At 42.7% G+C, this 26186-nt stretch overlaps 1 protein-coding gene and 1 long non-coding RNA gene across 2 annotated transcripts; one reads left to right on the forward strand and one right to left on the reverse strand.

Annotated features, from left to right (window-relative positions):
- Positions 1-1468: 1468 nt before the first annotated feature.
- Positions 1469-24676, forward strand: LOC113007106 (multifunctional protein CAD-like). The gene is made up of 45 exons (XM_026143516.2): positions 1469-1642; positions 1737-1913; positions 3035-3174; positions 3350-3479; positions 3614-3756; positions 4075-4216; positions 4314-4485; positions 5814-5999; positions 6127-6236; positions 6437-6579; positions 6718-6849; positions 7820-8053; positions 8145-8366; positions 8458-8646; positions 9177-9301; positions 9882-10015; positions 10387-10499; positions 11095-11259; positions 11343-11428; positions 11595-11841; positions 12144-12242; positions 12445-12669; positions 12867-13049; positions 13133-13351; positions 14926-15093; positions 15192-15374; positions 16079-16183; positions 16624-16872; positions 16979-17060; positions 17353-17519; positions 17699-17863; positions 17938-18069; positions 18259-18460; positions 18552-18742; positions 18870-19010; positions 19100-19189; positions 19920-20058; positions 20602-20795; positions 20899-20973; positions 21127-21339; positions 21513-21638; positions 21725-21880; positions 21970-22071; positions 22597-22691; positions 22937-24676. The coding sequence occupies exons 2-45, from the start codon at positions 1823-1825 to the stop codon at positions 23034-23036; spliced, it is 6705 nt and encodes a 2234-aa protein (XP_025999301.2). The 5' UTR covers positions 1469-1642; positions 1737-1822; the 3' UTR covers positions 23037-24676.
- LOC145420560 (uncharacterized) lies at positions 4382-5018 on the reverse strand. The gene is made up of 3 exons (XR_013901883.1): positions 4880-5018; positions 4677-4759; positions 4382-4516 (listed from the first exon to the last, which is right to left on the reverse strand). It is a non-coding gene; the product is annotated as an uncharacterized LOC145420560 (long non-coding RNA).
- Positions 24677-26186: the final 1510 nt, after the last annotated feature.

The raw sequence follows: 26186 nt of genomic DNA on the forward strand, positions 1-26186 counted from the left end.
AGAGTGTCCACTGGCCTGTAGGTGTAAATAGACTGCAGAGTCCTGGCCTGACGAGGTAGCTCTTCTGTGTTGTGCCGTCTGCTTCGCCAGAGGTTGTTTGGTTTCCCCGATGTATAAATCCTGGCAATCCTCCTGGCACTTAACAGCGTACACTATGTTACTCTGTTTGTGTCGGGGGACCCGATCCTTGGGGTGGACCAATTTTTGGCGCAGCGTGTTTTGGGGTTTAAAAGCCACAGAGACCTGGTGTTTAGAAAAAATGCGTCTCAATTGCTCTGATACTCCTGACACATATGGGATCACTACAGGTTTTTGCTTGGGCAGGGGTTGTCCTTCTCTCCTGGATTAGCTGGAGCTTTCTTTAGGTGCCTTTCCCGCTTTGACAGAAGTCCAGCTGGGATAACCACATTTACTCAGGGCCTTCTTGATGTGCCGTTCTTCTGCCTCCCTGGCCGCTGTGTCTGTGGGGATGGTGTTTGCTCTGTGTTGTAGCGTCCTAATGACACCCAGTTTGTGCTCCAGTGGATGATGAGAGGCAAACCTTAGATACTGATCCGTATGTGTAGGTTTACGGTACACGTCAGCTTTTAGATGTCCCCCATTCCTGATGGAAATCTCACAGTCTAAGAAGGCTAACCTGCCCCTTTTCATATCCTCCCTGGTGAATTTGATGTGTCGGTCCACCGAGTTAATGTGATCCATGAAATGTAGTACGTCCTGAGATTTGATTTTCACCCAGGTGTCATCCACATATCTGAACCAATGGCTTGGTGGTGTTCCAGGGTAGGATAGCAAAGCCCTCTTTTCCACTTCTTCCATGTACAAATTAGCAATGATGGGTGAAACTGGGGAGCCCATGGCACACCTGTGTTTCTGCCTGTAGAACTGACCCTTGTATGTGAAGTAGGTGGAATGAAGACACAGCTCCAAAAGCAAACACACTTGGTCGTTGCTGAGAGTGGTCCTGTTGCTGAGGTTGGGGTCATCCTGTAATCTCTTACGGACTACCTCCAACGCTTCTGTGACTGTTTCAGTCATTATACAAATGTACTGTTTATAAGATTTGGGGAAACCTGCAGTCAGCTGAGACTGAAGAAGTCACTTGGATGAGTGACGAAACGTTTCTCCCACAAAACGCTACGTCCAGATGAACAGAATCAACTTTTGAAGATTTACTTTCCTGGATGATTGAGAATGCATCAAGATGTTATTTTAATGTAATTTTCCTAACCTGACATTTAGCTATTTAGCTAAAATTTGCTTTTATATTCCTATGGAAAAGTCTATTTCTACATTTTTTATTTATTTATTTTAATACCAAATATGATTTTAAAAAAACTTTTTCTGTAGACACATCTGGCTTCAGCTGGACTCATGACATCTGTTTTTGAACCATAAAAAATTTCCGAATCTCGTTGTAACGCTTGTATTTTATGTTGAAAATCCCTAGCGGAAACGTGAAGCCTCAGTTCGTCAAACTTACCGTCGCGGCCTGCTGCCCGACTTCCACGCTGCTGGCGGCGCGTGTGGAACACATTGGTCTCATCGTCCCGTCCGAACAAACTCTAAACTGTCAACCTAAACATATTTCCTTTGTTTTGCTTCTCCCGGATTGAAATTGGATTCGTTTCAACATTCAAAGGTTTGTTTTTGGCCACCAGATCTCATGTTTATTGGTGTTTTTTGAAGTATTTTGTGACTCAGTCTCATCTACATCTCTTGCTTCCGCGCGGCAGAACGTTCACGTGGAAACTGGGACTCGTCACAAATCCTTCAGTTATCGGTATCTGCAGTTAGTTTCAGCTGTAATCACTACAAAAAAATGGCAAATATGGCAACCCTGATCCTGGAGGACGGGACGACGTTCAAAGGCCGCCAATTTGGTGCAAGCGTGTCGGTATCCGGAGAAGTTGGTACGTGTTTTATACTGTTTTAATTTACCTCAGACTCTCAGTTTATTATTGTGCATAATCCACCTGTGTATAATATAACTCAGCATGGGTTAAACATTTGCTTTGGTACATTGTGTAATCTGGATGTGTGGTGTGGTTTGCCCCTTTGTTCCAAGACGCTCATGGTTCAGAGTTGTAAAGCGCCAAATCCTCCTAACGTTTCCCCCCCCCAGTGCCAAACTCCATTGAAAAAGAGTGGAATTTAGTGACGCCATCACAGCCATGCGCCCACCTCTACCTTCAGCGCCCACCTGTGTGTATTTTGGCAGGCAGATGTGACTAGGAAACTGCTTGCTGTGTCGTAATAAGCATGCCGAATTAAAGATAAGATAATAGTGATTTTGGATCAGGTCAGATTTTGACATTCAGTATGCGTGACTGCAGAGATGAGTCACACAACGTTAAAATGATAAATAAAAATGTAAGCGTATGCTGGATGGAGGACGTCTACCCGGGTGGAATGCGACTGTATTCCAGCCAGGTGTTATAATCCCTTCAAACGTTTATTACAGAAACACAAGTAGGCAGAACACAATAAAATAATCGACTATAGAGATCGAAAAACACATTTCGTTCTCAATAAACAGTCATCATATGTAGACAGTTAAAGATGCCGCATGAGTTCATTTAATCAAATGGGAAATACTGGTAATTAATGCACTTTCTAGTCTGAGTGATCACTCAGACTACAAGAGACTCCACATTTATCTGTATTTTCCAACAGCAACGACTGAAATAATTTTAATATCAGGTAATATGGGATGTCTTAATAATGAGACTGTTTATTATGAACTACAAGAAAAAAATTGGATATCGTCTCATGAGATACAACACTTGAGATACAAAGATATAATTGTACTAAATATGAGAGAATCATAATTATGAGATAAAAAGTCATCCAAGTCCTAAACCATAAGAGTTTCATTGTTATTGAAAGTGCATCAGTGTGCATTAAAAAGAAAAGAACTCAGCTTGCTAATATTCTCTGACTCTAAAGAAAAAACCTAATTATTATTAACTGTCTGGCAGATTTAAGCTCTTGTAGTTGATATGATGTACTCAAGAATGTTTTGTGTGTTTAGTGTTTCAGACGGGGATGGTGGGATACCCCGAGGCTCTTACTGATCCATCCTACCGCTGCCAGCTGCTGACCCTCACTTACCCTCTGGTTGGCAACTATGGTGTGCCAATGGATGAAGAGGGAGAGTTCGGGCTGAGCAAGGTGAGCGGTTATTTAAACTCCAGGTGAAAATTAATTTGCAAACTTATTAACATATTTAAAGTGGAAAAGCGAGTCAGGATTTTTCTTCTTTTCTTCTGTGGGACGGTTTTATCTGAATGAAAGAAGTCTTAACTCTGATAAAACACACTGTCTCATCTGTTGTTGTCTTGTTCAGTGGTTTGAGTCATACAAGATCCACGCTGCTGCTTTGATTATTGGAGAACTGTCTGAAAGTCCCAGTCACTGGAGTTCAGCCAAGTCACTGGACCAGTGGCTCAAAGAGCAAGGCATTCCTGGATTACAAGGTCAGAAACCCAGAATAAAAATGGGCGTAATTTAATTGGAAAACTGCTCAGCATCTGTAATATATATTAATGCATAAAATAATCAGATGCAAGCTTTTCAATTTAATGCTACAAACTGTTTCCATTTTCTTCAGGTGTTGACACCCGCTGCTTGACCAAAAAGATCCGAGAGAAGGGGACCATGTTGGGGAAGCTGATAGTGGATGGGACTCCTGAGGAAAGTATTCCCTTCGACAATCCCGACAAGAGGAACCTGGTCCGAGAGGTCTCCATGAAGGTAACCCACCAGGAGTTTTGTTACAGTCCCATCGAAGCTCTGCCAGCTCTCGAGTGCTAATGGAGGGCGTTATTTATGTTACTGATAAACTAGAAACTTGGAGATTTGATCTGTGGATCTAATTTTGTGAAGGTTTTTTTTAAAGCTCTAAAACATAGGAAAAGTTTAGCGCTCACACTTCAGCTCAAGTAAGAGGTTTTAAACTAAATAAAAAGCTTTTGTCTGTAGTTGTCTCAAAACATATTGTTTAGCAGGTAGCTTGCTGCTTGTTTTGTGCCTGTCAGATATTTAGATGTTTCTCTGTTTGGTTGTCTCCAGGAGCCAAAAGTGTTCAATCATAGCGGCAGCTTTCGTATCACAGTGGTGGACTGTGGCATCAAGTACAACCAGATCCGCTGCCTGGCTCAGAGAGGAGCCCGTGTTACTGTCGTACCCTGGGACCACCCGCTGGACACCGCCGGTCAGGAACACGCGCTATGTCGGGGATTTTTCTTCAGGGGAACTCGTACCACTTTTATCAGTGGTTACATAAATAATTGTTTCTCATCTTTTTCCAGATTTTGATGGTTTGTTCGTCAGTAATGGTCCCGGGGATCCCCAGCTCTGTCAGGCCACCATCAACAACGTGAGGAAGGTGATCTCTGTGGACCAACCAAAGCCAGTTTTTGGCATCTGTCTCGGACACCAGCTGCTCTCTCTGGTCATTGGAGCCAAGACCTACAAGATGAAGTGAGTACCTCAAACTCAACACCTCCGTAACCTGAAAGATAAGAATCAAAGTTTAACAATTTAAGTGATTTTAAACTTTTACCAACGTTTACTATCAAAAAGTAATGGTGCTCCATTATAAGAAAAATGTATTCAATTATTTTCAGTCCTGTAAACTTAACATGATTACTAATTTCTTCAATTTAACACACCTCTTTCTCTTTGTAATAAATTCGAAACCCTTCCGCAGGCTTGTTAGCCAGTGCTTGCTCTGGTGTTGTTAGCTGGAGCTGGACTAAACAGCAAGTGATTTAAAAGCACAAGAAAAAAATATCCTTCATGAGCAACAACAAAAAAAGATCCAGAGTGAAGGTGGATGGTGTGAAAACATTTTATTTAAATTTGTTTAAGTTACCTTTGCTCCATCTTTTTACTCCGGCCCCACAGCTGCACTGTTGTGAGAACAGCTGGTCAGAAGCTGAATTTCATGACCTTTGGTGGAAAGGGTGAGCACATGTGAATGAAGAACTCACTGTATGTTCTAGTGTAGATGTGGACTTGTCTTAAAGTTGTGAAATAGGACGTCCTCATATTTTGCAAGCCTTCCTGGCAGGATCATTGTGTTCCTGTCGCTGACATTCCAGTCATTGCATGACTCAAGCAAGTATTAATATTGCCTTCAAACTGTTTCTAAGATTACACAACACACATTAGCCAGCCTGAACGCACCTTTTAAAGGTTGAGCTGTAAAAAGTTGAGTGAATCTGTAGTGATGCGTTCACTGACGTCTGTCTTTTGCTGAGCCCTCGGGTGACTGAGGGCACCCTCTACTCTCTCTAGATACACAGGTTTTCACGCTCTCACTTTCTTTGTGAAATGCAGATTTTTGCTGTTCTCAGCACTCTGGCGTCTCCCTTATGATCACTAGAGGGTTGGATTGAGCGTCGTTGTTCTGAAAAAGGCTGAATAAACACGTCTGCCAAATTCTGTAGCCATATCTATTATGGGAGACTCAGCCTGATAAAGCTGCCATCGGCAGAGTCTGAAGGTCGGAGTGGGCAGCATGTGTCCTGCTGGAATGTGGCTGGCATCCCATCAGACAGATTACAGGTTGTTTGTGGAGATTCTTTCTGAAAGACTACAAGTGTCAAACAAGTCGTCCTAAAATGTGCTTTGTCTGTACCTGGATGAACAATCTAAAGGCCAAGTTAATTAAAGCTTCTGCTATAATAATGCCTCATTAGAGGGCACCTTGGTTAAGCTAAATGTATAATTATAGATTTTGTTAACCGTGGGAAATGTCTTTTATCCATCTTTTAATTAGTGTGTTATTTCCTCTTGTTTCTCAGGTACGGTAACCGTGGACACAACCAACCGTGCATCCATAATGGGACAGAGCGCTGCTTCATCACCAGTCAGAATCACGGCTTCGCTGTCGACCCTGACACTTTGCCCAAAGACTGGGACGTGCTCTTCACAAATGCTAACGACCACACCAACGAGGGCATCGTACACAACACAAAGCCTCTGTTCAGGTAACAGTCTGTGAAAGATGGAGTCCAGTGGTGATTCACTCCAGAAGTGACTGGTTCTGGTGCCTTAAGTGCCTCTGTACTGGCCGGAAAAAACCCAATTAAATCATTTGTGGTCCCTTTCATCCAGTGTTCAGTTCCACCCAGAGCACATGGCTGGTCCTACAGATCTGGTCGGCCTGTTTGATGTCTTCATTGAAACGGTGAAAGACCATAAAGAGGGCAACACTGGAAAATCTGGTATTCCAATTTAACTTTCATTTTTTATCATCTTAAATGTTGTGGTGCATATTAATTTATGTCTAAAGTACTTTTGTAGTTTTCAGTAGTAATTGGTATTTAATAGTAGTAATGTAACTATGCCTGTGAAGAAGAGAAACCCTTGTAAGTCTGGCTTGTGTAACAACTAATAAGTAGCAATTTGTGTGATATTTTTCCAGTGAAGCAGCGTCTGATGGACCACCTCACTTTCACTGGTTCCCCAAAGGCTGAAGGGCATGTCAGATCCAAAAAAGTCCTCATCCTAGGCTCAGGTGGACTGTCCATCGGCCAAGCTGGAGAGTTTGATTACTCCGGCTCGCAGGTCTGTGAAACAGGAGCTATTTGGTCTTATTTTGGGCTGTGTGTAAAGCGGAGGGTTAATTCAGGATTTAAAGAAGAACACTTGAACGCAGAGGACTTTTTTCTGTGCCTCCTGATGTTACTCTGCTCTGTTTTCCAGGCTATTAAGGCTCTGAAGGAAGAGAATATCCAGACTGTGTTGATCAATCCCAACATTGCCACTGTCCAGACCTCCAAAGATCTGGCTGACAAAGTCTACTTTCTGCCGATTACAGCAGAGTACGTCACTCAGGTATGGATTCTCTCTGTTGCAACTCTGTGACTGATGAAAGAAGAGAAACTGTGGACACAGTGAAATTTGTAGGTCAACTGTTTTTTGTTTGTTTGTTTTTTCGGATCAGTCAGTATTGACCCCAGATTGTGTTTGTCTAAAAGACTGAGGGGTCTCACATAATCACAGCCCACCAAAGAACACAGAGCAGTTCTGTACAGGTGTGTTTGTAGCTTTGGTGACTGTTGAAGGTAGTTCAGTCTTCTTTTGTGTCTGTATTGTAGGAATTGGGACAGTGGGTTCTAGGACAACCTTTATTTTTATTTCTTTACTGTGGATAAGATACTTTTACGTGGTCCATCACTTTGTTTGGTTGAACACTTGAATGCAGCACAAGTGTTTAAAAGCAAAGGCAAAACATGAGCTTTGTGTTGCAGCCCTTAAATCCGCGGCTCCATGGAAGTCATCATGTAAGATAAAGGGTGGTGCTGGTGGACTAAAGAGAGCTCGTTGCTCCACTCTGGTTTTTATATAGATGCAATATAGAGACAACAGCCAGTAATTAGTAAGAGAGGAAAAATAAGAGTGCGGATTAATAATGATAATGAAAAGAAACAAGTTTGAGGACAAATATTCCCTCAGATTTTTACCGTCTTTGCCCAGGTTTATTTAATGTAGTTTATGTTATTATTTTTATTTTTAAATTTCAGTGTTCATAATACGTTTCTGTAAAAATGTGCTGGCTCAAAGATATAAAAATCCCTGCTCAGCTTTCTACCTGCATCCATCATATGGCAGTATAGAGTGGAAACGAAGAGGCTAAAAGGCTTTTACAGTAAAAAATCAAAGATCACTTAAGCTGCTTTTAGTTCAGTTGCAGACTTCCAAATGTCTTGGACGGGATGAAATTCCCAGTGTGAAATCCACAGAGCTGTTTGTCTCATTTTCATGTGTTGTGAGTGCTTCGTGTCATTACATCTTGTTGTTACAGGTGATAAAAAATGAGCGCCCGGACGGCGTCCTGCTGACTTTTGGAGGTCAGACTGCTCTGAACTGCGGTGTAGAGCTGACCAAGCTGGGCGTTCTGGAGAAATATAAAGTGCAGGTTCTGGGAACTCCTGTTTCCTCCATTGAGATGACCGAAGACAGAAAAATCTTTGTGGAGAAAATGGAAGAGATCAATGAGCATGTAGCTCCCAGTGAAGCAGCTCTGTCGGTGGAACAGGTGAGGAGACGTGTTCGCTTATAAATTAATAGCTTCTGGATTGTTTTTTGCCCCAGTGAAGTCTAAATTTATCTGATTAACTCTGCTGTAGGCGGTGGCAGCTGCTGAGCGTCTTGGCTACCCCGTCTTGGTTCGTTCAGCGTTCGCTCTCGGAGGCCTCGGCTCCGGTTTTGCCAACAACAGAGAGGAGCTGACCTCTCTGGTAACGGCAGCATTCGCTCACACCTCTCAGGTGCTGGTGGATAAATCCCTGAAAGGCTGGAAGGAGATCGAGTACGAGGTGGTCCGGGACGCCTATGACAACTGTGTGACTGTGAGTAAAAGGAGACCAGAGAACAAACGGTTTATACTCACTAAAAAAAACTGAGGGCGATTTAAAGTGGCTGTTGTTTCCTCTTGTTTAGGTGTGTAATATGGAGAACATCGACCCACTGGGTATCCACACTGGGGAATCCATTGTAGTGGCTCCCAGTCAGACGCTTAATGACCGCGAGTACAACATGCTGAGAAACACGGCCATTAAAGTGATCAGACATCTCGGCATCGTGGGAGAGTGTAACATCCAGTACGCTCTTAACCCCGAATCTGAACAGGTAAGCATATATGTGAAGACCTGGGTGATGAAAAGCACAAATAGGACTGTGTTCACCTATAAAGTGGATCTGTTTTGCATTTCCTTATTTTAAAGCCAGTGACATGCTGTAATGAATAGTACAGAAAGTGTAGGTATATTGAAATAAGCATGGGTGGTAACATGACTTGAAGTATATACAGTTTATATGGCTATAGGATGTACAGAGTGTGCGGCTGGATCTGCAGATAATGTAACAGCCAGGTATGTCAACGGCTTACATTTACTGTTTTGGCTCCATAACAAGGTTGTAAAAAGTCTTTGCTATGTAAATCCTAGTTCAATAAGTTTTAAAAGAAAATTGTTTTAGGTATCAATGTGACCAAGTTCATTTCATACAAACCAGGAATAGATTTGTATGAATAGGCTTTATGTATCAGAACAGACCTTTAAACAGGTCTTGTGTGCATGGGGAGCTGGTATTCCTGCTCCTGGTCTAATTCCCGTAATGTCTGTGATTGAATTGTATCTTCTATGTATAATGTGTTGCAGTACTACATCATTGAGGTGAATGCCCGCCTGTCACGGAGCTCTGCTCTGGCCAGTAAAGCGACTGGTTATCCTTTGGCCTACGTAGCAGCTAAACTTGGTCTGGGGATCCCGCTGCCACAGCTCAAGTACGTCTCTCAGCTTAAGAACGGCGGATAATGAACTAACAGGGGCATCGCTGCTTTTACAGAATGATGACATCCAACAAAGACGTTCCAGTATTCTGCCAAACTGAACATTTTTTAAAAGTGGGGTTTAAAGTATTCAAGCTTAAAATCAATTTTTGTATATTAAACGACCAAAAAATAATTGTGATGCATAGATGCCTGTAAAGTAAGGCAGCACAGACTCTCTGCCTTCACTGCATGTGGACCCCACAGTGTCACACAGACCCAGGAAACATGTAGCTAGTCAATCATTACACTTAAAGACATCTGATCATTGAAATTCAATCTTTTTTTTAGTATAAACGTGCTCACAATTTTTCATCAGCAAAGAAATTTGGAAACAAGATGATATTCATCACCTGCACAGCTGGCAGTTTGGTTAATTTGAAGTTATTGTTTTGACAAAGCTGCTTTGAGCAGTTGCAGCATAAGCATTGTAGTTTTTTTATTTTTTGGCATAAATGTCTTAACTGTAAAGCGCCTTTAAATTAAGCGATTCACCAATGAAAAATATTTGCACTGCGTCTGTATTTTTGTCCAGAAACTCAGTGACAAACTCAACGACGGCAAACTTTGAGCCGAGTTTGGATTACTGTGTGGTGAAGGTGCCTCGCTGGGATCTCAGCAAGTTCCTCAGGGTTTCCACCAAGATAGGCAGCTCCATGAAGAGTGTTGGTAAGAGGCAAAAGCGAGCTTGGAACAAAAATATGTTGTAACAAATTGTAAATAGGTAGTAGATTTAGTACTGTTAGTATTCCAGAGCATTTTAAAAATACTTAGTTTGGTCTCAGTAAAGCTAACAATAAATTCACATGGTCATTTTTTGCACCTACTATGTTTTTTCTTTCTTTTTTATTCTTATTTATTCATTTTTTCTGCACTGCTATCACAGCAGATTTCTCCATGAGGGCATTAAAGTTTTACTCTACTGCTTTATTTCACAGTTTGATTATAAAGTTAACCTTTACCAGTGCGGGCAGAGAAGCCAGTAAGTCAGGTGCTTATTATGGATATTGTGCTCAGTGCTTGAACCTTTTCCTCGACAGGGGAGGTGATGGCTATTGGTCGTAGCTTTGAGGAAGCCTTCCAGAAAGCTCTGAGGATGGTGGATGAGAACTGTGTTGGCTTTGACCACACCATCAAGCCTGTCTCTGAAAAGGTAACCTCCCATAGCTGAAGTCCAGGTTAAATGGTTGTACTGGTTAAAAAATGCCTTGCTGCTGCACGACCTGTTCAGTGCACAGTGTCAGCAAATACTTTATCCCAGGTTGAAAGATTTTTAACCATTTTCAGCCAAACATGCAATGATTTGCTTCATATTTGGTCAGAACACAACATTAGTGCTTTTGCTATGCAATGCCATCGACTTTTAAGGATGAGTGATGGTGCAGCACATTAAAGCATGTTGATCTGTTTTACTACGCCTCTATTAGGATGGTGACCCTATAAATGATTGTGATAAGGACATTTTAAAAGGTCAAAACTGTATTGTTCTGTCTTAACGGGACCAGTAGATGGTGCCAGATCTCCCCTGAGCGATCTACTACTGTAATGCTTCCTGCTTCTGGGTTTTTTGAGGAATGTTTCGTTGCATGCTGTTAATCATGTTCTGCTACTATGTGTGTGGCTGATTTATTTTTATTTATTTATTTTGAGAAAATAAGCCCAAATGTCTGTGCTGATGCTCATGGCTGGCAAATAACTAGCAGCACTTTACTTCACAGTTAGTATGTTGTGCTCCCTCTGCTTACCAGGAGTTGCAGACTCCTACAGATAAGCGTATCTTTGTGCTGGCGGCAGCATTCAAAGCTGGCTACACTGTGGAAAAGCTGTATGAGCTGACCAAAATCGACCGCTGGTTCCTGCACAAGATGAAAAACATCGCCGACCACGAGCTGCTGCTGGAGACCTACAATCAGGTAAGGCCGATAAGACATAACGTGAAAAAACTAAGAGCTGTTCGAAATGGATTAAGATGCTGGATTAATTTCCTTCCGTCCAGGATGAGAGCTCCATGCCTCCAGAGGTGATGCTTAAGGCCAAGCAGCTGGGCTTCTCAGACAAGCAGATAGCACTGGCTGTACAGAGGTGGGTAGGAAAGGAAATAATCACTGTCTTAGTTTAACTTAATGGTAACTTTCTCTGTGATTAGGGTATCATCAGCATGAAATGTTATTTTAGATAAAGTGCTTTTAAAGAATCCAAACTTCCTTGGTTTGTCCTCTATCACTGAATCCACGTTTCCCTCTAACAGCACAGAGCTGGCCGTCAGAAAGCTGCGTCACGATTGGTCCATCCTGCCAGTGGTGAAGCAGATTGACACAGTGGCGGCTGAATGGCCGGCTTACACAAACTACCTGTACCTGACCTACCACGGCACAGAGGACGACCTGAGCTTCAACGATCAGCACGTCATGGTGATCGGCTCGGGCGTGTACCGCATCGGCAGCAGCGTGGAGTTTGATTGGTGCGCTGTTGGGTGCATCACCGAGCTCAGGAAGGTAAGGCCTACGTGAGACTTTAATACCGGATGCTCTCTTTATGACTGAGTTAGTCTTTTACCTCACTGAAATTGAATCCAGGGAGCAGGAAGAACCGCCTCCATGTTCAGTTCATCTCTTTATTTCCTTTACTAAACTTTTTTTTTTTTTTTTTAGCTTGAGAGGATTAATTTACTTATTTATGAAAAAACATACAAATTTAGATCTTTTTTTGTCATTTATTGTGTTGATTATTACACGTATTATTACACCCCAGAGCCAGTAATCCAAATGTTACGAAATAAGCATCAAACCATTTGCAGATGGGCTATAAGACCATCATGGTGAACTACAACCCCGAGACAGTCAGCACAGACTACGACATGTGCGACCGCCTCTACTTCGATGAGATCTCCTTTGAGGTAAGTTTTAGCTGATACGGGAAAGTGTGATTGTGGTGAATGTGACTTGATTCAAGTCTCACATTTTGGGTGAAAGTAGCCTCTGGGCTCTTTGTTGCAAGTCATCCCCTCAAACTTTCTAACACTGTTATTAATTTCCTTGTACACGTATTAATCTGCAGTGTTTCGTGGTTAGAGATGAGTATTTCTATGCATCTTTCAGGTGGTGATGGACATCTATGAAAGGGAAAACCCAGAGGGAGTGATCCTGTCTATGGGAGGCCAGCTTCCCAACAACATTGCCATGTCGTTGCACCGCCAGCAGTGCCACATCTTGGGGACTTCGCCCGAGTTCATCGACAGCGCTGAGAACCGGTTCAAGTTCTCCCGAATGCTGGACACCATCGGCATCAGCCAGCCGCAGTGGAAGGAGCTCTCAGACACTGAGGTACAGCAGACTGACGATGAGCTCGTTTTATGTCACCGATGTCTCGGTCTGTAAAGTTAAAGATGTTTAACCCTCAAATGTTGCCTTAATATGCTAGTAAATTATATTTACTGTTATTTACTATTGTACATACAACACTAAGAAAAATAGTTGCAAAGCCAGCGTTCGATGACGTTTACGTTTCTTCTTTGCTCTAGTCTGCTGTGAAGTTTTGCGAGACGGTCGGTTATCCCTGCCTCGTTCGCCCCTCGTATGTTCTGAGCGGAGCGGCCATGAACGTCGCCTACAGTGACAGCGACCTCGAGAAATACCTGAGTAACGCTGTAGCAGTGTCCAAGGAACACCCTGTGGTCATCTCTAAATTCATTCAGGAGGCTAAGGTAGTTAAAGACCCGATAATTACAGCAGAATTATTGATTATTATCAAGTTGAGTTGAGGCTGTACTGTTTATAAATTTCGCAGGAGATAGACGTGGACGCTGTCGCATGTGACGGTGTAGTGATGGGCATTGCGATTTCTGAACACGTGGAGAACGCTGGAGTTCACTCTGGTGACGCCACCTTGGTGACACCGCCTCAGGACCTCAATCAGAAAACCATAGAGAGGATCATGCAGATCGTTCACGCCATCGGTCAGGAGCTGCAAGTCACCGGGCCGATTAACCTGCAGTTAATTGCAAAGGTAAGAAGTACATGGAAATACTGTTAAATGCTGTTGCTGAGGACGTGAATTTAAATTGTTACTCAATGCTGATACTTTATGTAGCTTTCTTACAGTATTTTCCAGATTCCGGTAATAAACAGAGTCAGATTTAGGGAGACTAGTCTTCTTCTTCTGGCATTTAAGGCTGAACGGGGAGTTGTGGTATAAAAACGTATAGTTTTGTAAAGTTGGCACAGTTGCTCAAATTAGCCAAGCATGATCGACCTTTTTAATCCCCAACCTGCTGGCAGAAATGTCCACCTATTAAAAAACACATATCTCTCTTCAGAACTATGACGCCTAAATAAAAAAACCTTAGTTTATATGGTGAAAAATTATTTGAGAGAATCTTGAAGAGCTGCTGCTCCTCCACATCGAAAGGAGCCAGATGAGGTGGTTCGGGCAACTGACAAGGATGCCCCCTGGATACCTCCTGGGCGAGGTTTTCCGGGCAGACCCAGGACACGCTGGAGAGATTATATCTCTCGGCTGGCCTGGGAACGCCTTGGTGTTCCCCCGGATAAGCTGGAGGAGGTGGCTGGGGAGAGAGAGGTCTGGGCTTCTCTGCTTGGGCTGCTGCCCCCGCGACCCGGCTCCGGATAAAGTGGAAGAAAATGGATGGATGAATGAATCTTGAAAATGAACAAGTCTTCCAGTACAGAGTAAAATGTGAGAGTGAAAATATTGCGTGTACTTAATAAAAACCTAGAAATGTTTGGGGGTTATTTTCTGGTGTAACAGAAATATACAAGTGCTACATGGATTTTTTTTCAGGTGACCTCATTGTTGTGCTCCTGAAGCTTTTAAAAGGCAGCTGGGGTCATTTAAAAAAACAAACTATGCGTCAGAGCAGCGGTCCCCAACCTTTTTTGCGCCACGCAATATGACCGACAATATTTTCACGGACCGGCCTTTAAGGTGTCACAGATAAATACAACAAAATAAAACTAGTACCGGTACCAAAAAAAGATTTATTCATAACACACATGAAAAGATCCAGGAAAACAGAGTTAACGATAAAAACGATAACAAAATAACGCTGAAAACTGATTAAAAACCCTGAAAACTATACATTTCACACCTGAGCCTCAACTCTCGCGGCCCGGTACCAAACGACTCGCGTACCGGTCCGAGGCCCGGGGGTTGGGGACCGCTGCGTTAGAGCGAGTACCAAGGACACCAGGAAAGCAAAGATTAATGCAGTGTTAGTTTTTGAGAGAAGCTGAGCTTGGTGCCAGTCGTTCATATAAGAGTTATGTCATCTTCATGCAGAGCAAGCAAACTAACAAGTTACTTCCATGAAAAATAAAAGTAAATGTGATGCTTTTGCTGTAGATTTGGGAAAACAAGCGACAGATATGTTTCTTCCCGTTTACAGCCACCACAGATGGCATTGTTTGTCCGTTACTTTAAGGTGTTTACATTGTAAAGTACAGACCCTGAAAGTCCTCATTAAGTTATGAAAATTAAGCTGTGTCAATAATGCAAAGGACAGTTATGTCTTCTATCAACACTGGTCAGAGCATTCATTCACCGCTGTGTTTTTCTCTCAGGATGACCAGCTCAAAGTGATCGAGTGCAACGTCCGAGTTTCTCGCTCCTTCCCCTTTGTGTCCAAGACGCTGGGAGTGGACTTGGTGGCTCTGGCTACCCAGTACATTATGGGGGAGGACGTGGAGCCAGTGGGCCTGATGAAAGGGAAAGGGATTGTGGGAGTCAAGGTAAGCAGTGTGAAAGCAATCATAAATTTCCCTTCATGTTAAATCACTTTTGTCTTCTCATCTGACTGAGCATCACGGATTGCTTCAATGTCCTCCAGGTCCCTCAGTTTTCTTTCTCTCGGCTGGCCGGAGCTGATGTGGTGCTCGGGGTGGAGATGACCAGCACTGGAGAAGTAGCTTGTTTTGGGGAGAACCGGTACGAGGCTTACCTCAAAGCCATGCTCTCCACAGGCTTCAAGATCCCCAAGAAGAACATCCTGCTCTCCATCGGCAGCTATAAGGTACTTAAAGGTTTCGACTGACAAAAACACAACAGATAGGGATCCAGATGTGAACAGTGAGTTCAGCTCACAAGTGATGCAGCTGGAAGTACGAATGATGCATTTTAGTGGCACATTAAAGGTGCAGATGTTTTTGTGGCTGGTCAGTCACATGGGAATAAACAACAGATTTTATGCATCTGCTACTTTCCTAACGAGAAAAGCAACAAACCTTGATTATTTGTTTTTGCTGCAGCTGTTGATGATTCCACCAACAGCTGATAACTGTAAATATTATCACCATGAGACCAGATGTAGTTAAACTCGATCAAAACTATCTCAGCAACACAAATGGAATAAAAATCATCGAACCACATTTTTTTTCTGCGGCGTTGAAATATTATGATCTGTTTGCCTGAATATATAAAAACTATAAGGGGTGACCGTGGTTCAGGGAAGTCTAAAGATATGAATGCTGGGTTAAAAAACAGCAAATGGAACTGTATGAAAAGGCCATCGATGTCAGATAAGATGAGCTGAAACTGAAACTGTCTGTCTACCACAATAGATTTAAGAAGTTTAAGAGTGATCTGATTTTAAGGAGCACCTGCAGAGTGTTCCGGTTGTGTGAAGCATAGTAAACGAAATAGATTTTTCCAGCTTTCAGCACTGATGTTATGATTTTATTGTTCATCCAAACTATTTGCATTGACTTGTGTTTGCAGAACAAGAGTGAGCTGCTGCCCACCGTGCAGGCCCTGGAGTCTTTGGGATATGACCTGTATGCCAGCATGGGCACGGCTGACTTCTACACAGAGCATGGAGTCAAGGTAATTCTTTTAACACAGGCTTCGTTTTTTGGAGTAACAAACTTTATTTAAATCAAAATCGACTTATTTTGCAGTGGCACATCTGTGAGTGACTCATGAATATGGTCGTGTTTATGTGTATTTGTTTTTAAATGCTTTAATCCTGGTAACCCTTTACATCTTTATCATTCCTCTTGAATTGCACATTAAACCAAAGATTCCAGATGAGCAGCACTTATACATGGATACAATGTAGCTGTAAAAATGTTTTATTTTGCTAGAGCTTTTGAAAAACAGCAGAAATGTATTTAGAAATGTCATTGTTCATAATTGTGGCGTTCACTTAAGTACTTTAATACTTAAAATATAGTGTTATTAATCTATGACAGGATGAAATCAGGATAGAAACTTTAAGACTCTTTAAGATATTGTCTTTAAGTTTGTTTTGTCTCCTTGTACAGGTGACTGCAATCGATTGGCCGTTTGAGGAGTACGACAGCGATGAATGTGCCACCAAAGAGAAGCAGCGCAGCATCATGAACTACCTGGAGGAGAACCACTTCGACCTTGTCATTAACCTCTCCATGAGGAACAGCGGAGGTCGAAGGCTCTCCTCCTTTGTCACCAAAGGCTACAGGACCAGGCGTATGGCTATCGACTACTCTGTCCCGCTCATCATCGATATCAAGTGCACCAAGCTCTTTGTTCAGGTACGCGATCTGTTTTTTTTTTTGTTGTTTGTTTTTTGTTTTGTTAGGATGTTTGTGTGATGTGGTTCTATGGGAACATGATTAATAAAGGGTGACTCGTTTGCAGGCTCTTCGTCAGATTGGAAGGACTCCACCAGTGAAAACTCATGTTGACAGCATGGCATCCCAGACACTCGTCCGTCTGCCCGGTGAGTGGTCGTAAACGGCAACAACAACACTAATGTAATGTTAGATGTTTGTTTCTGAAACAGGAATTCTCGAGTCTTTAAAGCAAAGTTGTTCAAAAACTGAGGTTCTTTAAACAGTAAATACTTCATCCTACTAAAAGCTTTACTAATTACTTGCACTAATAGTTCAGCTTCTCATTTTAATTCTTTTTCACATAGTACTGTTTTTTTCTAAATATTTGAAGTCGAGCTATGCAGACAAACTAGTACAAAGATACCAGGTGAAGTATTTTGGTTTTTGATTGAATCACAGGTCTGATCGATGTCCACGTTCACCTACGGGAGCCTGGCGCCACCCATAAGGAGGACTTCTCCTCAGGCACAGCAGCTGCTCTGGCAGGAGGAGTGACCCTGGTGTGTGCGATGCCCAACACTTCCCCCGCCATCACTGATGCTAATAATCTGGCTCTGGTGCAGAAGGTAAACCCACGTTTTTAAATTGTATTCGCTTTTTAATCTGTTGGCTGATCCTGTTAATGCAGAAATGTTAAGATTTTTGTTGGCAGTGACCAGAAAGGACAAGATTAGAAATGAGTACTTCAGTTTTCAGTAAAATTTGAAGCGATATGACATTGACTCCTGTTATATTGTGTCACCAGTTAGCCAAAGCAGGCAGCCGCTGCGACTACGCCCTGTATGTGGGCGCTGCCACGGACAACGCTGCTGTCCTGCCGCCCATCGCCAGCCAGACCGCCGGTCTGAAGATGTACCTGAATGACACATACTCCACCCTCAAGATGGACAACGTCTCCCTGTGGATGGAGGTAGGCTGGATTTTAAGTGTTGCTGGAAGGCCATTAGAGATGCTTCAGCCCTAACCATGTGGATCTGTTTAAAGCACTTTGAGAAATGGCCCAAGCAGATGCCCATCGTGGCTCACGCTGAGAAGCAGACGGTGGCGGCGATCCTCATGGTGGCCCAGCTGTACCAGCGGCCAGTCCACATCTGTCACGTGGCCAAGAAAGAGGAGGTAAAGAGCTGTTTCTTATTGTTGTTAATTTTATGCAACTTTTACTTTATTTTAAACTATTTCAGTGGATTATTGAGGTATTTTACTTTTAGTCTGTTTTATTATCGATTGCTTCGGCTGTTAAAGTGCATCTTATCTTAATTTTTTGGATTCTTTCCTACAGTTTTAATACTACTTAATGATTTTCAGATCCTGGTAATCCGAGCTGCAAAGCAGAAGGGCATCCAGGTCACATGCGAGGTCGCCCCTCACCACCTCTTCCTATGTGAGGACAATGTGGCGCAGATCGGCGACGGTCGAGCGCAGGTTCGACCCATGCTGGGAACACGCGAGGACATGGAGACACTCTGGGAAAATCTGGACATTATCGACTGCTTTGCTACAGACCACGGTCAGAGAGCATTCATTTTCTGTCACCGATCATGCAGACAGACTTGTCTTCGACCTTCCTGAACTGTACGGTTTTTGTTTTGTTTTGCTAGCTCCTCACTCTGTAGACGAGAAGAACAGTGAGCGTCCTCCTCCTGGTTACCCCGGTCTGGAAACAATGCTGCCTCTGCTGCTCACCGCCGTCAGTGATGGACGTCTGACTCTGGATGATATTACCAGACGTCTTTATGACAATCCACGCAGGATCTTCAACCTGCCCGTTCAGGAAAACACCTACGTGGAGGTAAACAGACAAACACAATTAAAGGGAATTCATTTTAAGGAGACATTATTTTGATGCAGTAATTAGCAGCCTATCTGTACTCTGATGAAATATGTTCCTAATTATTTATCAATTACGTGTCTTTCAGGTGGACCTCGAGCAGGAGTGGGTTATTCCTCAGGCCATGCAGTTCACTAAGTCTAAGTGGACTCCTTTCGAAGGTATGAAGGTGAAAGGTAAAGTCCGCCGCGTGGTCCTGCGAGGAGAGGTGGCCTACATCGACGGCCAGGTCAGCATTCGTGCATTTTGCTTTTGAACAAGAAAACAAAGAGAATAAATGTAGTTGATCTAATAAAGTACGTGTCCTGTCTCCTTCAGGTGCTCGTGCCTCCAGGTTACGGTGAGGATGTGAAGACTTGGCCCACTTCTTCCACCCATCCTCCAGAACCTGTCAAAGAAACTCCAATGGTAATAAAAGTGAATGCGGTAATAATGCAGCTGCCTTCCATGCTTTCTGTTGTAAGATAAAGACTCTACAATAATATTACATCACATTGGTGTTTTGGCCACCACCATGATTATTTTTGGAGCCAAAATTGACCAGATTTAAGAAGAGAGTGAAGTTATCTGCCAACACTAACACACTTCTTTAGCAGCCATAGCCATGAAGAACGTGCACACAGCAGCAGATATCGGCTAGTTGATGCTAAGTAAACGTAACTGAAAGAAAACACTAGAATTTCATTCAACAAATTGAATAAAAGAACTTCTTAGATGTAATTAGTTTAAAATGCTGTAAAAGACACAGCAAGCAAAATCGAGAGGTTCAGATCAGTGATTAAAGTTGGTGTTTCTTCCATGCCTGAAATGTCTGGTAGGAGGCAAACAGCAGGTATCAACTTGTTCCTTTTGAAATGTGGAGGAATAGCAGCTCCTCACTTTATTTCTAAGAAAGAGGTCTTAGACGGCACCGTTTGGAGGAAGCTCTTTTCCGGTGCTTATATCCCCGGTCTTCTTTCTTATGAGCGTAGATGACATCTAAAAAGTTCACAGAATTTGGTGAACGTACAGCTAACAGAGTTTAATTACAAACAAAAACATTTAAAGCCTGTACTTAGAACTGTTTTGAGTGTTTCTTGAACTCCTCTATGTGGGTATTATTTCATGTGTTTTGTTTACATTAATTCTGCTCCATCAGACTCCTGAGCGTCAGCGTCCAACTCCACCCCGGGATGGAGTGCGGACTCGAGCTGCGAGCCCACGACGCATTGGTGGAGAAAGCCGCTACCTGCTGCCGTCCCGCATCCACCGTGCCTCTGATCCCGGCCTGCCACCAGGTATTACAGCTCCCAGAATGCTTTGGAACAGCAGTTTTTTGTTTTACCTCGAGGGTTTCTCCCAATGTTTCTACCAGTGTATTATCAGCCTGCCTGGCTGTGGTGGGGCGTGGTCTGCGGTGCCGTGCAGGGAGGGCGGACGTACCTGCACGGCATCCTTAATCATGCCCGCCTAGTTAAAAACACGGGGACTCAGGGGTTTGGGTGTGTAGTGGTGAGATGTAAATAAAGATGGCTCCGAATGATACTCCGTGGTCCCGCCGTGCCTTATTCTCGCCACACTGGCCTTAACAGGGGATTTTTAAAGCCTTCTTTAGGCAAAAGGTATCAATAAGTTGAAAGAGGGGTTAAAAAATGAAGCAGATGTTATCATATCATTTCACATGTTCAGCTGGTATGTCCATTAATCAAGTATGTCAAAACTGTTCATTGCCGTATAAAAACAAGTTTAATTAAAGTTGTTTGATGTTCTCCTGCTGATTCTCAGTGAAACACCTTTGCTGTGTTCCAGTCATTGATACACTGCGACTCTTATCCCCACAGAGATGGTCATGCTCCCACCAGCCGCTGCTGTTGACGGGTACAGCCATCCTCCCCCACTGTCCAGGCTGCTGTCCCCACAGTCTGGGTCAGGACAGGTGCCTCCTGGTCAGGTGTCACACCTGCAGATGTCTCCTCTGCTTCACCCACTGGTGGGACAGCACATCTTGTCTGTCAGACAGTTCAGCAAGGAGCAGGTACGCCGAAGAAGATGAAACACACTCTGGGAATGCTGATAGGTTTAAAACAAGATCTCGGGTCTGAACAAAAGCTTATTTTTGTGTCCTTCGTTTGTTTCAGATCTCACACCTGTTCAATGTTGCTCACACTTTACGTTTGATGGTTCAGAAGGAACGAAGCCTGGAAATACTCAAGGTATCTCCTAAACGTGCCTCATGTTACTGCACTATTCACTAATTTCAGTTATGTGCTGTTACAATGGTGGATGTTCGTATCAAACATGACCAAAGTTATAGAATGATGAGGTACCTTAAAGTAATCCCTCATTCCTCATGCCTTCCTGTTCAGGGTAAAGTAATGGCCTCCATATTCTATGAGGTCAGCACTCGCACCAGCAGTTCCTTCGCAGCGGCCATGCAGCGTTTGGGCGGCTCCGTCGTCCATTCCAGCGAGGCCACTTCCTCCTCGCTGAAGGGAGAATCGCTGGCGGACTCTGTCCAGATCATGAGTGGCTACGCTGACGTCCTCGTGCTGCGTCACCCAACACCTGGAGCTGTAGAGGTGGATTTTAGATGGATACTTTTTTTTATTAAAAGTTTTCTTTACGTAAAAGAAAATAAAGACTAATTGGTCATGAAAGTAACTGCAGCAGCACCCTGTTGTGTGTTTTTTGATGCTTGTTTAGTTTGAAGATGAGTTTTTAATATCTTACGCACGTGACTCCTCCTTCTCAGAGCGCGTCCCGTCAGTGCCGTAAGCCGCTGATCAATGCTGGCGACGGTGTCGGGGAGCATCCCACTCAGGCCCTGTTGGACGTCTTCACCATCAGAGAGGAGCTGGGAACGGTCAACGGCATGACGGTGAGCGACATGATTCCTTTTTAATTTAATCTTCAGCCAGAATAAAACTTTACATGAAAACATGTTAAAACTGTGGCGTCTGTCAGATAACGATGGTTGGAGATCTGAAACATGGCCGAACGGTTCATTCCCTCGCCAAACTGCTGACCCAGTACCGCATCACTCTGCGTTACGTGGCTCCCAAAAACCTCCACATGCCAGCAGAGATCGTCAGCTACGTGGCCTCAAAGGGCATCAAACAGGTGAGGACTAAACATGGTTACACAGCAAAGAGGAGTTTTCACAAATATGTACTAAAAACTGCTAATTTAAAAAACATGTTTGTTTGCAGGAGGAGTTTGACAGCATCGAGGAGGCTCTGCCTGACACCGACGTCCTCTACATGACGAGGATCCAGAAGGAGAGGTTTGCATCTGAGGAGGAGTACAAAGCCGTAAGTTTCATTTCACCGACGGGTTTTATTTTGTGACACAGATACTTGCATATACTCACAGCGCATCTGTAGTTAGGCCTGGTGCTTCCTGCCTCATGCTGGCCCGGTAATCGTTTTTGATATCGTTCAGTTGGTCTCATGGTGACATTTTCCCTAATCCACTATTCTGGACTGCAAACTCCACTGACTCCATCTGGTGAAGCTGGGGTTTGTCTGCATTTGGAGTTCATCTTTAGTGGAAAGCAGCTGATTTGTTCAGTTATTCGTCACAAAGTTCTTTCCAAATGAAATATTTCTAGAGGCAAAACTCTTAAATAGAATTGTCTTAAGAAAACAAGAAGATATGCGAGAAAGAAGGTGTTCCCTCACCCCTCTACAGATGTAAGCGTGTGGGGAAATATGGAAGTGGAACCCTTTAGCTAAGCATTCATAGGTGCAGACAGAACCAATCAGCTCAGGTCTCATGTGACTGGATGATCCCGGAGTATTTTTGATCTTTAACTGTGACTCTGTTGTTTCTCTCAGTGTTTTGGTCAGTTCGTCCTCACTCCTCACATCATGACTGGAGCCAAACAGAAGATGGTGGTGATGCACCCGCTGCCCAGAGTCAATGAAATCAGGTGAGACGCGCTCAGTCAAATGTCTGACAACAATATCAGTTCCAGCTGTGTTGTTTAAATGTTGCTTGAGCCCTTAAATGGGCTGCAGAAATGTAACGTTTTGTGTACAATGTCTAATTTCAGTACGATTTCTTTTAACTAACTTAAATTTGAACTGAATTTTATTTTAACCCACCTTACATTATTTGCTATTGTGTTGATTAAGTGGACTAATGATCTGTTTCTCTTTGTTATTTCTCTCTCAGTGTGGAGGTGGACACAGACCCGAGGGCGGCATATTTCCGTCAGGCAGAGAATGGCATGTACATCCGAATGGCCCTGCTGGCCACCGTACTGGGCCGATAACTCAGTGTGTGTCACAGGCTGGGTCTCTGACCCAGCGCTCTGAGTTCATTTTGTATTTGTCTCATTTTAGATATGTGATTAGTTTGTGTCATTCCTATTTAGCTTTAGTTAAGGAAAGGCAGTTATTAATTATTGTTTCCTTGGTTTCTATGTTTGAGTTCTTGTATCGTTCATCACGTGTTAGGTCTGTTAAGCTTGTGTTGTCATGTCTAGTTTCAGTGTTTCCTGTTTTATTTTGAAGGAGTCGTGTGTTCTTTGTTCATTGTATTTAGTTTCACTTCCCCCGTCCTGTCATTAGGTTCATGTCAGTCAGCTGTTCCTCCATGTGTTCCCACTTCCCCTAATCACCTCCTGTGTATTTAAGTCCTGTGTTTTCAGTGTGTCATTGTCAGATCGTCTGCTTTGTTTGCAAGCCAAGAAGTTGCGTCAAGTCTCCTCGCGTCAAGTCCATGTTCCTGTTGTAGGTTTTTAAGTTAATTTAGCTCACCCAGTTTAGTTTATTGTTAGCCTTGCATTTTGCCTTTTGTTTCCGTCTGCATTTGGGTCCACCCTTCACTCTACACACAATCAGCCCTGCTGATTGTGACAGTGTGCTGCTTCTTTGTCCTACAAACTGTCAGAGAAACAAAAATGTATCTTTTCTGAAATCTATACATTTCTCATTTCCTGCCCCCGAGGGGTGCAAGTAGGTTTAAATACTAGATTTAATACTGAGTTAAAGTTTATAACATGCTGCTGTAACACAGAACTTTTTTTTTTTCTCCAGTCACACAAATGTTTACTTGTTTTCTTTCCTGCTGTATTTCAAGGTTCCTTTATTTTTACATGTCTTAAAACCATTAACATAATTAACATATAGAACCAGAATCTGTCTTGTTTGAAATGGTTAAGAGATGATCAGTGTTTGTGCATCGATGAGCCAAATCGAGGAGCAAAGGGAAGAAATAGGAAGTGGGTGCTGCTATCGATGTCTCTTTTACATATATATATAATTTGCAGCTGCTGCATCTGATTAATGATGTTTAAAGGGACCAATGAGGATGTCAAAGAAGATAAATCCTGAATGCATTTTTACGTTTAGACCAATTTACTGGACCAGCTTCATCAGATGTTTGTTTGGGTTGGCACAGTCCTCTGAAAACCAGCAATGGTGGTTTACGCCTCGAGGTTTTTCAAAAGAAAATTTCTAACAAAATACAGAGAAAAAAATATTTTTACTACACCAAACAATCCGATTGATATTTTGTTTTAAAATGAGCAAAAGCAAAACTAAGTGTCTCTAATATATTTCTAGGTTACCGGAAAACCTTCATCATTCCAGCTCTACATGAGTATAATGGTACGATACGACTTACTGCACATGTTTGTCACATGATTTCAGTCTGTTTCAGAGTCGTGACATCCTTGGTTGTATGAAATGGTTGTTTCCCTTTCTTCAAATGTGTTGCATTAACTGCAAGTGGAAACGCACAAATATCCTCAGAGCACAGTCTTTGATGGTTTTGGGGTAATCTCTGTAACTATCAGTAATTTCTTACACTGTTGACATAAACTTTTTTTTAAAATCAAAATCCAAACGGATGTTTGTAAAGTGTCGAACGACTTCTGTGTCATGTGGAGAAATAAATAATGAAAAAGGATGTTTCTCTTTGTGGTTGATTTCATTTAATACCCACAAATTATTTCAGAATTTTTAGTAACATAATTTAATGTCTTGTTTGGATCTTGTCGTTGTAGTTACGGATGATTGGTTGTGAGCTCATCCTGACTCAGTACTGGCAAAGGTCATGTCTAAATTGGCCACTTGATTAAGAACAAGTTTCTCACTATGTAAATTATTTTAATACTTCAAAGCTCATTTAACAGCTCAAGGATCCACAAAGGTTTATATCTTCAGTATTGTAGTTAGACTAATGGAAATTGAAAAAAATGGCCATTGGTTTGTCAATGAGTTTTGCAACTAAACTGATTTCGCTTCAGGATGCATCTAAAATGCATTCAGGCTGGCTGTGTGGTGTCGTGGAAAAGTGGTACGTGCAAAAACCTTTTTTTGTCTGTCTTTGAGGGTGGGGGAAGAGGCTTAATGTTTTTTGTAAGTATGACTAATGTATACACACACACACACAAGAACAACAACATAGAAGAAGAAGAGGGGTATAGTTTACTACACGTCATAAAAACACAATCAATTATCTTCCAACTGCATCTTTCTGTTCTGACTTTAGAGTCCTTGTTTGTTTACTGAACCGTACTTTGGAGTCATACTGTTGTGATACTGGGGAGGAAAGGGTAAGGTGTGAGAGACTAAACCCTCACACACAAAACTTCAAAAATCATGTGTCATTGTAGATAAACTGATCTACAATGTGTTAGTAAAGAGTGACTTGCACTGCAAATTTGTTAAACCATTGCTTAACGGGCCATTAAGCAATGGTTTAACAAATCTCCTTTAACATTCACAGTGACTAAACCAGCTGTCTTACCAGCTGTTATATTCTTTAAACTTAAAATAAACCCCTGAAATTAGAGTTTGGTGTTTTAAGTCACCTATTAAAAAACACGAGTGAACACTTCTTTCTCTCAGCAGCATTACTGAAGTGACACTTTGATGATGCTTCATATCACAGTCTTTATGATGGAAAAAAACATGCAGATGTCTGCACTGCCACTGTCATGAAAATGTCCAGAGCCAGGGTTCAAGCTTCCTCTTCAGTTATCATTGATCATTAATATGGAGGCCATAGAGCGTGCGCAGTGGGGACCGCGTGGCCCGGAAGTGCCGCTTTTTCGGATGAGCGAACGCGCGTGCATCAGTGTGCATGTGTGCGTCCTCGTACGTGCAAAAGGTGCCCTTTCTGGCCATCACTGGTGGAGGTGTGGGGGGCATGCCTCCCACCCCCAAAGGTGCCCCTTATATTCTTCTATTGTTAAAATATGTTATGAATACATAGAATAAAGACATTTTCCATCACAGTGTTATTGCTCATCAAGTCAAGCTGTTAAACCAAGAGGGTATTTAGAAGTCCTTTGAGAAAATTCTTATACGTATCAGAGCTTTTCTATTGGGATAACAGAGACTTACAGAACGTCAGGTGGTTTTCATGCTAGTTGTAATAGTGAGAAGAGATTAGTAGTATAACTTTGTAATAA

Source organism: Astatotilapia calliptera, chromosome 15 (genome assembly GCF_964374335.1).
Source record: "Astatotilapia calliptera chromosome 15, fAstCal68.1, whole genome shotgun sequence".
NCBI lineage: Eukaryota > Metazoa > Chordata > Actinopteri > Cichliformes > Cichlidae > Astatotilapia > Astatotilapia calliptera.

Coding starts and splice junctions, on each gene's coding strand:
- LOC113007106 (XM_026143516.2), top strand. CDS start 1,823: ATGGCAAATATGGCAACCCTGATCCTGGAGGACGGGACGACGTTCAAA. Junction 13,352..14,925: donor ACCTGCAGTTAATTGCAAAG/GTAAGAAGTACA, acceptor TTTTTCTCTCAG/GATGACCAGCTCAAAGTGAT. Junction 20,796..20,898: donor GACAGTTCAGCAAGGAGCAG/GTACGCCGAAGA, acceptor CGTTTGTTTCAG/ATCTCACACCTGTTCAATGT.